The sequence below is a fragment of the Sceloporus occidentalis genome, unplaced genomic scaffold (assembly GCF_023333645.1).
Source record: "Sceloporus occidentalis isolate IW3139 unplaced genomic scaffold, rSceOcc1.0.p SCAF_2, whole genome shotgun sequence".
Lineage (NCBI taxonomy): Eukaryota > Metazoa > Chordata > Lepidosauria > Squamata > Phrynosomatidae > Sceloporus > Sceloporus occidentalis.
Window position 1 is genome coordinate 79,056,472 of NW_028316982.1, and position 13,198 is coordinate 79,069,669.

The 13,198-nt window shown below is 38.8% G+C and overlaps 1 protein-coding gene across 1 annotated transcript in view; it reads left to right on the forward strand.

The window, feature by feature from the left end:
• The first annotated feature begins 205 nt into the window (after positions 1-205).
• The window catches only part of GPR26 (G protein-coupled receptor 26), a 36,929-nt gene continuing 23,936 nt past the window's right edge, over positions 206-13,198 (forward strand). The window contains exon 1 of the mRNA XM_089507823.1: positions 206-954. Coding sequence (XP_089363949.1) covers positions 236-954 — 719 coding nt within the window. The 5' untranslated portion in view covers positions 206-235. The remainder of the gene's footprint in view (positions 955-13,198) is intronic.

Here is a 13,198-nt window from a genome sequence, read left to right on the forward strand (position 1 = left end):
TCTTGGTCCTGGTAACATATATATCTATATATATAGAGAAAAATCTCCTGCATAGTTTTGATGGGCATTCCCAGTGCTTTTTGTGCATGTCTCTAAAAAGCGTTGATGTGGAAAGAAGCAGCAGCAGTGTGGGGGGAAACGGCAGCTTTTCTAAAAATACTGAGGGCATGCAGGAGTGTGAGCAGGCTGGGGAGGAGGAGGAGGGTGTGAGAGTGCCTTGCACCATGTTTTCTGGATGCCAGCTGGGTGCAGTTTTGGAAATGTCCCTCCTCTGAATGGAGGCACCATGAACATTTGGGAAGTGATCCTGGCTTTCTTGATTGTGGTGCTCATCCTTGTCTCGTTGCTGTCCAATGTGCTGGTGCTGATCTGCTTTTTGTACAGCTCAGATATCCGCAAGCAAGTCCCGGGATTGTTTATCCTCAACTTGACCTTCTGCAACTTGTTGATGACTGTGCTGAACATGCCCCTGACCCTCGTTGGGATCATTTACAAGAATCCACCAGGAGGAGATCAGCTTTGCCATATTGTTGGTTTTCTGGAGACTTTCTTGACCACCAACTCCATGCTGAGCATGGCAGCACTCAGCATTGACCGGTGGATAGCAGTGGTTTTTCCTTTGAACTATCATTCCAAGATGCGCTACAAAGATGCTGCTCTCATACTGAGCTACACGTGGTTGCATTCTGTGTCTTTCCCTATAGTGGCAACTTCTCTTTCTTGGGTAGGGTTCCATCACCTTTATGCCTCTTGCACCCTGTATAACAAGAAAGTGGAGGACAGGACACAGTTTATCATTTTCACTGGAGTCTTTCATTCCTTCAGCTTCCTTCTCTCACTTGTAGTCTTGTGTTTCACGTATCTCAAAGTACTGAAGGTGGCACGCTTTCACTGTAAAAGGATTGACGTGATAACTATGCAGACCCTTGTGCTGCTTGTGGACATCCATCCCAGGTAAGTAGGTACCTGTGTCCTTGACTGGAAAGGTTACACACTGAAGATGTCTGTAGAGAGAGAAGACCAAATTATAATCCTTCTGTAGCTCATTAATTTAATATGCAGTCCTTGTCATTTCTACTTTGCATGCTTTTATTCTGAGGTTTCTTTATTGTTTAAAAAATAATTGCTAATTATATGCTGCAAACAGCAAACAATATCACCCAGGAATCCTTATATGCATTTGGGAATGGATATGTTGAAACTGGGGGGGGGGGGGGAGGGGGGAAAGGTTTGCATAGGAATGCACACATGAACACAAACACACACACAATTTGGAATTTGTGTCTGAATCTTTGCTGTTATTACCTGCAGTGAGAAAAACAGTGCAAATATCTGTGTCTGTTTATTACAGTCAGTCAGTAACTTTCATTGGTAAGCTGAATCAAACTGTACTATCACACTGGCAGAGGAAAAACAGCATACTAATAATTAATTTGTTTTATTTATATACCGCTATTCCAAAGATCATAGCAGTGAACAGCAAGTAAGCTAATTAGCAAGTAAGCTAATTTGCCCCCAACAGTCTGGGTACTCATTTTAGCGATTAGATGCCATTCTATTTTCTATGTATTTTTAATATCCCCATGAAGCCAATAACTTTATTTTCCTTGAAGGAAAGATGCCCAGAGAAATAATATTCTCAAATTCACATGAACTACTGACTAGGTACAAATACATCCAAAATAGCAGTTTAGATTCAGATGCATACTGACAAGCAAAGAAAAGTTCAGTTAAATGTGTTCGAGAGTCCTTGAATCAACCCGTATTTTCTAGGTATGGGAAAGCAGCCTCAAACTATGAAGGGGAATGAAGGAAGAACTAGTAGGATGGGGAGTGATAATCAGGGGGAGGTACAAAAGAAATGTCACAGAGAATGAGGAAATTTAACCAGAAGATTTGGGTGGAGGGTTTAGAAACTAGATGTGAGAAGATCTGATGGAAAATTTGCGTGGCTGACTAAATCTTGGTGGGAGATGAAGATAACATCAGGGACAAGGGGCTTACTGGGAGGTAATGGAACAAAGAAGGAAATACTGTCACCAGATATGTGTCCAAGAGCCTCTGCTGTGAGGGGGATGTGTGGATTTGGGTTCTAAACACACTGCAGAAATAATCCAGTTTTTGACCACTTTAACTGCCCTGGCTAATGCAAGGGAATTCTGAGAACTGTAGTTTTGTGAGATATTTAGCCTTCTCTGTCAGAGAACTCTGGTGCCACAATAAACTACAATGCCCAGGATTCCGTAGCACTGAGCCAGGGCAGTTAAAGTGATCTTGAACTGGATTATTTCTGTAGTGTGTTTTGGACCTTGGTGAAGAAAATGGATAAAAGTGAAGTGAAGATGCAGATGGGCTTTTCTGTAGTGTGTGTGTGTCTGTGTGTATATAGAAGAAGCACTAGTAATGTGATCTATTAGTGTGTCATTGCTAGAACAGTCAAGTCTATTCATTGTTGTTATTATTCATAATAATAATAAAATGGGTTAATATGGTCTCAGGTGAGAAAAAGAATGCCTGAGTGAACAAAAGAAGGAAATCATTCTTATCATACATATAGTACTTTAGACTGTTCAAGCATTTTTAGAAACATTACTTATGATCTTTATACCAAGCTAGTAGAGGGCAGCTTAATCATCACAATCCAAGGCTAGGAGAAACTGTTGAGAGCTATTTAATAAGTTTGTCACAGAAGTTACACTCAACTGGGAGCTAAGTGATCTGTAACTTAAAAGCAAACTACACATGACACTGAAGATCTTTCCATGGATTTCTCAAAATCTACTGTTAAACAGAATTGGCTGTAGGACTCTAAATTGGGTTGGGCTGTAATACTGCTGGAGGATAGTCTCACCCAAACTTTAGTCCATTGCTGTAGGTGAAATCACTGTACAAATTTATATATTTCCTTCCAACATGTATAGTTATAGCTGGAGGTGCAATTCAATTCATGGATGGGAAGGATTCCATCCTCTCACCCTTAGTAACATTCCCCCAATCTAAGCTGGTGTCATGAAATTACTCTTCAGTCAAAATTAAAATCCTCTTGCATCAGGTGTACTGTATGTGGGCCTTGGCCATTTTGCTACATTAGTGGTCATAAAATGGATGAACTAGGAAACTGCTTTCACAAAAGGTCAGTGATATTTCAACAACAGATAATTTGAGCAAAAAGGTAAGAAAACAGACAAGGGAGTATTGTTATAAGATGGTCCATTCTGAAAGTGTTCCGAGGTTAATATAAAGGGATATCATACAGATCTAATGTTGATTTGGATCATAAGGGATAATATATTCACGGAGATGTCTGACTGTACATGAGGTATAGTAATGAAAAAATCTTGCAATGAATTGCAAATTACAAAGAATACAATTTTGCAATGAAAGGGGGAGATTTATCTGGGACAGTCTGGTTGCAAAGGTTTACATTAAAAGCAATTCAATAGAGGCAGTCCAGGAAGTGAGAAAGTTTTAACATCCTTGGGGGTCCCATAAAGAGAAAAATGCCCAACATCATTTATGCTTGGAATTAATTTCAGGTTGCATGCATCCATCAGTCAAGGTAATGATAAGATTGTAGGTTGACCATTAATGAACCTACTGTAAAATCAAGATGTAGAGACGGCTCCTGGCATATCAGAGTTCTCCCAAATTACTAGATGGAAGAATGTGGGTTTAAAAGATGGAAAAATCAGACACTGACTGGATTCAGGCACAAATGTGTGTAATAATCAACCATTACCCTCTGGCTTTTGTGCTCACTTTCTTTATTAGTCCTCTGGCACAGCAATGAGAAGTTCTGAAACACTAGATCCAAAACACACTGCAGAAATAATCCAGTTTGAGACCACTTTAGCTGTCCTGGGTCAATGCTAGGGAATTCTGGGAACTGTAGTTTTGTGAGACATTTTGCCTTCTCTGTCAGAGAGCTCTGGTGCCACAATAAACTAAAATTCCCAGGATTCCCTAGCACTAAGCCAGGGCAGCTAAAGCAGTCTCAATGTGGATTATTTCTCAATGTATTTTGTACCACTGTGTCTGAATCCCAAACTGAGGTTTAACTATGGTTCATTGAAACATATCAGCTACTACTAACGATGGCATGCACTTTCACCTGACCATTCTTGATATTAAATTCATCCTTTGTGATTTAGGACATAATGCTTAATCTAAAATGGAAGAGAAAGCTTCCAAACTCCAGTCCCAGAAGAGGAGCTGGGGCAAGGGAAAACATGACCCCGAGGCTTGCCATATCTTACAGTATTTCCATAACAACAAAAAAGTTTATTTTTTTCCTTCAGTATCAAGCTATTGACATAAATTTGTTGTTGTTAATTGATGTCAAGTCAACTTGGACTTATGGTGATCCCATGAAGGAGATATCCCAAAGTCATCCCATCATCATCATCATCATCCCTGCTTAAGTCTTGCAGACCCAGGGATGTAGTTTATAGACCATTAATGATTCATCACAGTTCAAAGCAGTATTGAATTTAGGGACAGACTAATCTATCAGTTCTGGGTCTAACCAGAAAGTTTTTATCAAATCATTCAAAGCCCTCAACGATCTGCTATGGTCAAACTGAAGAGGCAGAACTATTTCTGGTATGGACAGAATGATGTTGTTCCTGCTTGACATGTAGCTGTTACAGAAGATTAGGGAAAAATGGGGTGGAAAAGAAGAAAAAGAAACAATCCTAATTCGGTACTACTAATTGGAGTAAATGCTGCTGCTGCTGCTGCTGCTGCTGCTGCTGTTAGATGCCTTCAAATTAACTGACTTAGGCAACACTATCATGGGATTTTCTTGGCAAGACTTACTCAGAGAACGTTTGTCTTTGCCTTCCTCTGAATGTAGCCTATAGCACCTGCTCTTCCCTGATGGTCTTTCTCTTCTAAGTACTAAACAGACCTGACCTTGCTTAGATGCTGAGATCAGACAGGACCTGGAGCCTTTGGGGTATTTAGGCTTATTGAGCAAGACTTATTAACACCAGGATTCAAACCTAGACTTTTCAGAGTTCCACATTCCAAGCCCACTGCTTGCATGGGTGAAACTGTCAGTTTTTCTTTTCCTACATTTGAATTTTTAAGATCTCAAGTTATTTCTGTCAAATAGATGAAAAATAAATGGCAAACTTTGAAAATATAACCAAAAACAGAACTAGACATAGCCATGTTAGACTGAAAAATCAGTATTCAAAGGGATCATGTAGCACTTTTAAGCTTAACTGGGGGGAGGGGGGGAGAGAAAGCTGGTAGCATGGGTTTTCATAGACTCAAATCTGCGAAACTCTGTGAAAGCTCAAGTCTATGAAAGCTCAAGCTACCAGCTTCTTCCTTTCAATTAGTCTCAAAGGTGCTACAAGATCCTTTTACAGACTGAACTAGAAGCATTTCTCACCCATCCCTAATTGAACTTGTTCAACCACATACTATCAGCATTTCTATTTAATGTAGTTTCAGTTTTACTTCTTGGTTTTGATTTTGGTTTTCATACCACACCCCTTATTATCAGAGGAGATTGTGTGACATGTACAGTAGGCCATTGGTATCCACTGGGATTTGGTTCCAAGATCCCAATGGATACCAAAATCCATAGATGCTCAAGTCTCATTAAATACAATGTCATAATAAAATGGAGTCCCTTATATAAAAAAGCAAAATCAAGGCTTGCTTTTTAGAATTTACATTTTAATATTTTCAAGCCATGGATGGTTCAGTCTGTGGGGAAAAAATTTGTGGATACAGAGGGCTGACTATGGAGTTTAATGCATTGGCTTTGCTCCCACGATAGACACGGGGTGTAACTTTAAGAAAACAGATCTTATTGCATTTCCCCATCGCTGGGGAGTACACAGCCCATTTGCAACCCGGGCTTCTCCAGGCTCCTCCTGCATCTTTTCATTCTTGAAAAGATATGGCAGAAGCCCAGGTTGACAGGGAAATGAGATAAGATCCACTTTCTTAAAGTTACACCATATATCATGGGAGCAAAGTCAATGCGATAAACTGCTATACAGTATCTGTCTTCTATTAACAATGATGGAGAAAGTGGAGCCCCCTAGAAGTTGCTGCATGACAACTTCCATCAGCTTTAGGCCAGCATTTTTCAACCTGTGGGTTGCAACCACTTTGGGAGTCGAATTATCTTTTTACAGGGGTCACCTAAGGCCACCAGAAAACACATATTTCCAATGGTCTTTGGAATAGAGACAACGCTCAGGGGTCACCACAACATGAGGAACTGTATTAAAGGGTTGCGGCATTATGAAGGTTGAGAACCACTGCTCTAGGCAGAAAAGCTAATGGCTAGGATGCAAGAACTGAAGACCAACAACATGTGAATAGTTGTACCTTGCTCAGCTGTGTCCAAGAATTTAACTAAGTATTAACTAGGTTGATTTTATGTTTGTGTAGATCCAGTCAAATGCAAAGACAGAAACAGAAAACCAACCCATTTCCTTTCCATTCTTGCCTGAATCTGTTGTTCTCATAAGCCCATCAAGCCCCCTACCTGTCGCTTGTATTCATGTGATTCACTTTATTACTTGTGGTATGCATAGCTTTAATATTTTTATACAGTCTGCCCAAGGCAAACATTTAACTAAGAAGCAAAATGCCCCAAAGTATTGGAGATACTTTGTTTTGCTTGAAAAGAAAGTGGGTAATCTGTGATTGGTTAATGTCAAAATGAAATTGGATGCTTTAGGAAGCAATGGATCATATTCTGTCTGCTAAAGTGCCTTCTTCATGCCAATTATGCTGTTCTTGTTGTGGCTGTTTGCCTTCAAGTCGTTTCCAAGTTAAGGTGACCCTAAGATAAATCTATCATAGGGTAAATCTATCATAGGTTGTCAAGTTCCTTCGGAGGGGGTTTGCTGCTGTCATCCTCTGAGGCTGAGAGAGTGTGACTTGCACAAGGTCACATAGTGGATTTCCATGTCCGATCCAGCATTTGAACCCTGATCTGCAGGGTCCTAGTCCAAAACACTACAATGGCCCCTCATCATTTATGTAATCAATCTTAATTTTATGTAGGTCCAACAGCTTGGTCTCTGAAGCATAGGGTACAGTTGGGCTACTGATTATGGGTAACCTTGGTTAATATTTAAATACCATTAAAGTTATATTTCCTTCTTCTGTGACATGGTAGGGTAATATAGGTTATGTGATATTATAATGAGTATTAATTATATTATATTAATTGTATAATTAAATGTAGTAATTAAGGATACAAATTAAAATATCCTTAATTATAATCTTTTTAATACCATAATCTCTCATAATGTAAGCTATAAATCCATTTTTTTAAAGAACAGAAACAGTAGCTGAATTTGTGTGGTTGGAATGAGTGATTCAGTACCAAACAACAGGCTGTCCCTTTTTTTCTGAATTTGTAGGACGTCACATAGTAACGTTATTTACAAGCCTTTTATCAATGTGTAACAGGACTATGCAGTGAGACAGCTGAATTTTTTTTAAAGTAGAAAGATGCCTTATGGTGCCTTATGTGGGGGTGGACAAAGAGTTCCACAGCAGTATCCCTTCAGTCTCCTTTGATGGCACTTCAAAAATTGTATCCTTGTTTTTGGTCTTTAAACAGGGGAAATGGAAGAAATCAGATACCTTTAAAATAAGAGCAAGCAACTTCCCAGAATGCAGGGAAGCACACTAGGCTTTCCAGAACCAAGTGGGACCACACTGTCATACAGTCTGATGCTGGCATTGCTGTGGCCATTTGGCAGAAGCTTCTGGACTGCCACTGTCACAGTCACCATCAAAATTAGGCAGCAAGTGCAATGACTCCGGATGGTGAAAGGTATTAGACTGAGCATCCTCCTCCATCACAAAGCACCATGAGACGGTGGGTCAGAAAGTTCACATCCCTTCATGAGGAGAAGGAGGATTCCGCAGCAGTGATAGCCACCAGATAAGGAAGGAAGGAAGGAAGGAAGGAAGGAAGGAAGGAAGGAAGGGACGTACCGTAGATGTCTCCGGCTTATGACATTGCAGTTCAAACCCACACACGACCTTATGAGAAACTCCTATAAGCACTGTCTTTTTCATCCAGAGAATAGGCTTTCCAACTTTGGTGATCATAATAAGGAATGGCAGGCTAATTGTCTTTGTGGTTATGGTTTGAAAGCCAAAGATGTATAAATGTATATACCACCAAGAAACCTTGCACAGCAAGCCTTCTGTATCCACAGATTCTGCATCCATGGATTTAACTATCCAAGGTTTGAAAATATTCGTCTCCCCCACCAAATATTTCCAAAAGGCAAACCTTGATTTTGCCATTTTATAAAAGTGACACCATTTTACTACCCCATTGTATATAATGGGATTTGAGAATCCAGGGATTTTGGTATCCATGGGAGGTCCTGGATCCAAACTCCAGCAGATAGAATGGGTCTACTGTACATGCTTGAGGTTTCAATCAATGTTGGCAGGGCTGTCTACTCAAATTTTGAAAGACTATGTTTTCACACTAGCAATACATATCCTTTCTAACGTATGCTACGGATCCTTTCATACTACACAGTTAAGATTCCACTTTCACTGTTATGGATGCATTCTATGATATCCTGGAGTTTACAATTTTGTGAGTATGTGGAAGAGAGCCTTCTCAGTGGCTGTTTGCATGCTTTGAAATCTCCTTCTGAGGAGGCTATGCTGGCCCGCTCCCTGTTTTCCTTTTGACATCAGGTAAAGACTTTTTTTCTTTAAGCAGTCTTTTAATGTGTAAATACTTGCAAGGAGGCTTCTTATGGGGAAAGGTGTTTTATTTTTAATTTTTATATGCTTTTTAATGATTTTATACTGTTTATAATCTATTGTTTTAACCTGAATATTTTAATTGTGCTTAAAAATTTATTGTTTTTAGCTCATTCTTTTTGTGAGCTTCCAAGTTCTACTCAGGGAGCAAGATGGCATATAAATTAAATGAATTAAATTAATACTTTGATGAGGCATTAGAGCTCTTTGGCTCAGAATTCTAAGTTGTGTTGTTGTTGTGTGCCTTCAAGTCATTTCTGACATGCTGACCCTAAGGTGAACTTATCATAGGGCTTTCTTGATAAAATTTGTTCAGAGGTGGTTTACCTCTGAGGCTGAGAGAGTGTGACTTGTCCAAGTTCAGTCAGTAGGTTTCCATGGCCAACTTGGGATTTGAACCCCAATCTCCAAAGTTGTAGCCCAGTGCCCAACCCACTACAACATGCAGGCCCTATTACTCTTTTCCAAACACTCTCCCTTAAATTGCAAATCTCAGGATTCCATAGGATATAGACATGATAGTTAAAACAGAATCATAGTGCTATAATTGTGTAGTGTGAAAGGGTTCTAAAACTAAGCTGGAAACAAATAAATTAATACAGGTGGTGGTTCAACAACCCATGTTGTTTCCAGTTTCCTCCATCAATGTTCTGAAGTCTGAATCAAAGCTGATTGGCAAGACTGACTTCACTACATAAGTGTTGGCGTAAATTTCATTGTTATGATCTGAGATGATCAATCAGTAATGACCAATGATAGATTTCACTGAAATTTATAGGATTTTCTGCATTTTCCATATTTCGTGTAATTTGTACTAATCTTCTGTAAATGCTTCTTTGGGAAAAAGTCCCAGTAAAAAGAATGGCAATGGCTTCTGAAAAAAAAAAAAAAGAATTACATGGTTAGGTAAATTTTCAATTTTGTAAGAAATGAGGAACCAAAGCTTATGAGTGACATGTGACAAAGAAGAAAATAGAAACTTGATTACAAAATTAGATTCACCAAAGATTTTGATTGTTTGTATTTAACAATATAGTACAGCCTTTCTTATTCAAATGATTTGGGAGACATTCAGTGTTATTATCTTAAGTTTGTTTAAATAGGAGTACTGATTACAGAGAGAATATAGTTAGGGAACTATATACACACACACACATACACGGCTATTTATAACAACAACAACACAGCCTATCAATTTAGATTTAAAAAATTGCTAGTTCATTTTCTAATATAAAGATTCTACTGTATTTAAAGAAAAGAAAAAAATATATAGGTTAAGGCTTCAACAATTTGTCATTCTGTGCCTTCAAATCATTTCTGATTTAGGGCAACCCTAAGGCAAACTTCTCATGGGACTTTCTTGGCAAGAGTTGTTCTGGTTGAGTGTTGCCTTTGCCCTCCCTATGAGGCTGAGAGTGTGCAGTTTGCCTAAGATCACCGCTTACATTCATATGGCCAAGCAGGGATTCGAACTCTGGTCTCCAGAGTCATAATCCATTGCTCAAACCATGCTGGGTCTGCAATTATTTGATAATGAACCCCATCAACTCCATGAAAGTTAGTTTTGAGTAGACATAGATAATCTCACTCTGTATATTTGTTATGCTGTCAGCAAAACTGTATGCCTAGTGAAATGTTCAATATTTTAAGATATCAAAACTAAAGATTTCATTAATCAGCCAAAATATCAACTGCATTTCTTGGAATCCAAGAAATAATCTGTGGTCCTGTGGCAGCCAAGGGGGAAAATAATGAAGATCAATCCAGTGTTAATATCTGGGGTGCAGAACAGCAAAGCTCAATACATTATATACTTTATATAAAGGAAAACATATAGATGAAAATGTACACAGAACATATACTCCCAATGCAATCGTCTATACATTTATTCAAAAATCCTAATCCAACGAGATCAATCCCAGTTGAAATGAAATAAAACCACACTCTTAAATGACAATATCTAAAACAGAGAACTGTTAAGGGGAAGCAAATGATATTATGTAGATGGGGGGGGGGGGAGATCTTTGGGGGAAAAGATATAGCAAGGAAAAAAACTCAAAAAGGAAGAACAATGAACAAAATTTTAAGCTAAACACCATTTGGATGTTTCCATTGTTTTCAACTTGGTTTCTTAAGTGCATTTGGGTTGCATTCGGAACATGAGGTATTTGTTACATTTTTTTTAAAAAAGTTATTCCATCATATATAAATAGATACCTGCATTCTTCTGTCATGGAGGTGGCTTATTTTATTATTGTAGTGCCCCAGAACTCCATGACATTTTCCCATCCTCACTTGCCTTAAAACAACAACAAACTTTGTGTTTCTTAAAACTTCTGCACTTTCCCTTCCATGCCCTTACTCCCCATTCAGTCCATCAAATCCATCTATTCCTGAAATTTTCCTCTGCTCTCCACCAGCTTGCAATATATATATGCACACAGTTTTGGATTACTTGCTGTCTTTTGTTTGTTTGTTTGTTTTTGGAACCTGATCCCTCTCACTACTTTTATCAGAGCATCTGACTTCATGTACATGGTTCATACAAATTGGTAAGCCCAATTATTGGTCACACTGGGGATTTGGGTACACTGAGGTCACCATATTGGCAATCTAGCCATCCATGGACTGGAGCTCTCATGGATTGCCCCACTCCCATATTAGCCAATGATGACACATACCCACAGGTGTGCTGATTTGGGGGCATACACGTCATTGCTCATTGACTAATATGAGCTTCAGCTCTTATGTTTATGGTACATATTTTCTATAGTTGGCAAAACGATATAGAGATTAAAAAGTTTATTTTTATTTGCAATTCCTATTGTTGGCAAGAGATTGTTAGCATTGTTGTTATCTTTTGTGACTGTGTGAATTTCCAGGAATAATAATAATAATTTTGTTTTATTTATATACCGCTATTCCAAAGATCATAGTGGTGAACAGCAAGTAAGCTAATTAGCAAGTAAGCTAATTTGCCCCCAACAGTCTGGGTACTCATTTTAGCGACCTCGGAAGGATGCAAGCCTGAGTCGAGCTTGGACCCTTTTGCTGGTCTTGAACTCGCAACCTTGTGGTTTTGAGTGAATGGCTGCAGTACAGGCAATTAACCACTGCGCCACCAGTTATACAACTAAAAGACTCCCATAAATTATTTCTCATAGCAAAAAGTCCCATGTTAGTCTCTTTCATGCTTGGATATCAACATACATCCTATATAGCAAGCAAGACTTCACATAGCTGTCTTTGAATCAGAAGAGAGCCAGAAGAAAGGTGAAATATAAGGTGGGATATTTAAATAACTAACATTAGCCAATGATGCAGCAGCCACACATACAGCCTTCCTTGAACTAAGGCCTGTTACAGACTGCCAAAATAAAGCTGCTTCAGGTCTCTTTGGTGGTATGCTGTTTAAATGATGCATGCATCCTAAGAATCCAGAAGCTGCACCAAAGCTGCACTCCAGTCCTTAGGACTGGAGCGTGGCTTTGGGGCGACCTCTGGACTCTTAGGACCCATGCATCATTTAAATAGCATACCTCCAAAGAGACCCGAAGCAGCTTTATTTTGGCAGTCTGTAACAGGCCTAAGATGACTTCCCCATCTTTACTCACTCACTTCTGTTCCCAAGTGCACTTTCATTACACCTGGCATGGGAGGGAAAAGCTATTCCTAACAAATTCATACATCTCCCTGCAAGAGAAAAAGCTAGGAATATGAGGAAATTTCATATTTCTTATGGCTTATAGCCAAAAATGTACTTGACCTTCAAACAACAAAGACAGGGAGAGAGAAAGGTGTTATCTATTGCTCCCAAATCTGACTTTAGCATCCTCAGTTAAATGCTCACTTTTTCTTTTCTTTTTTCTTTTCTTTTCTTTGGTCTATAATAATTTCAGTCTGTTTGGCCAGGAACATCTCAGTCCAGCTACTCTTGTCCATTGTACTGAAAGACATGAAGAGAAAAGGAGTAGAGGACAGCTCTCCTTAACCTGAGAGTTTTAATCCAACAAATCAGAAGGGCACTGGATTGGGAACAGCTGCTCAAGGGCATGGTGACCTCCAAGCAGGACATTTTTCCAGATAATTTGAATGAAGAAGAGTACACACAGAAAACAGGATCTATTTCCTATATATTTATTACCAGGGCAAGACCACACATTTCTAGTAAAGCCATGTTGTTTTTAATTAAATCTCAGGCATACCTTTCTTAACAATATTGCCTTGTTGCTGCATTCATTATGGCCCACTGGTAAAACTGAGAAGGAGTAATCACTTTAATGAAATAACTTGAATGTAATTGGTTGAAATATGTATATCCCTTGAATATCATTTAATATCAGGGTGGCACACCATGAAACAAATTTAACAAATGTAAATGGTTATGTAAAAAATGTAAATGTGAAAAACAATTGAAACA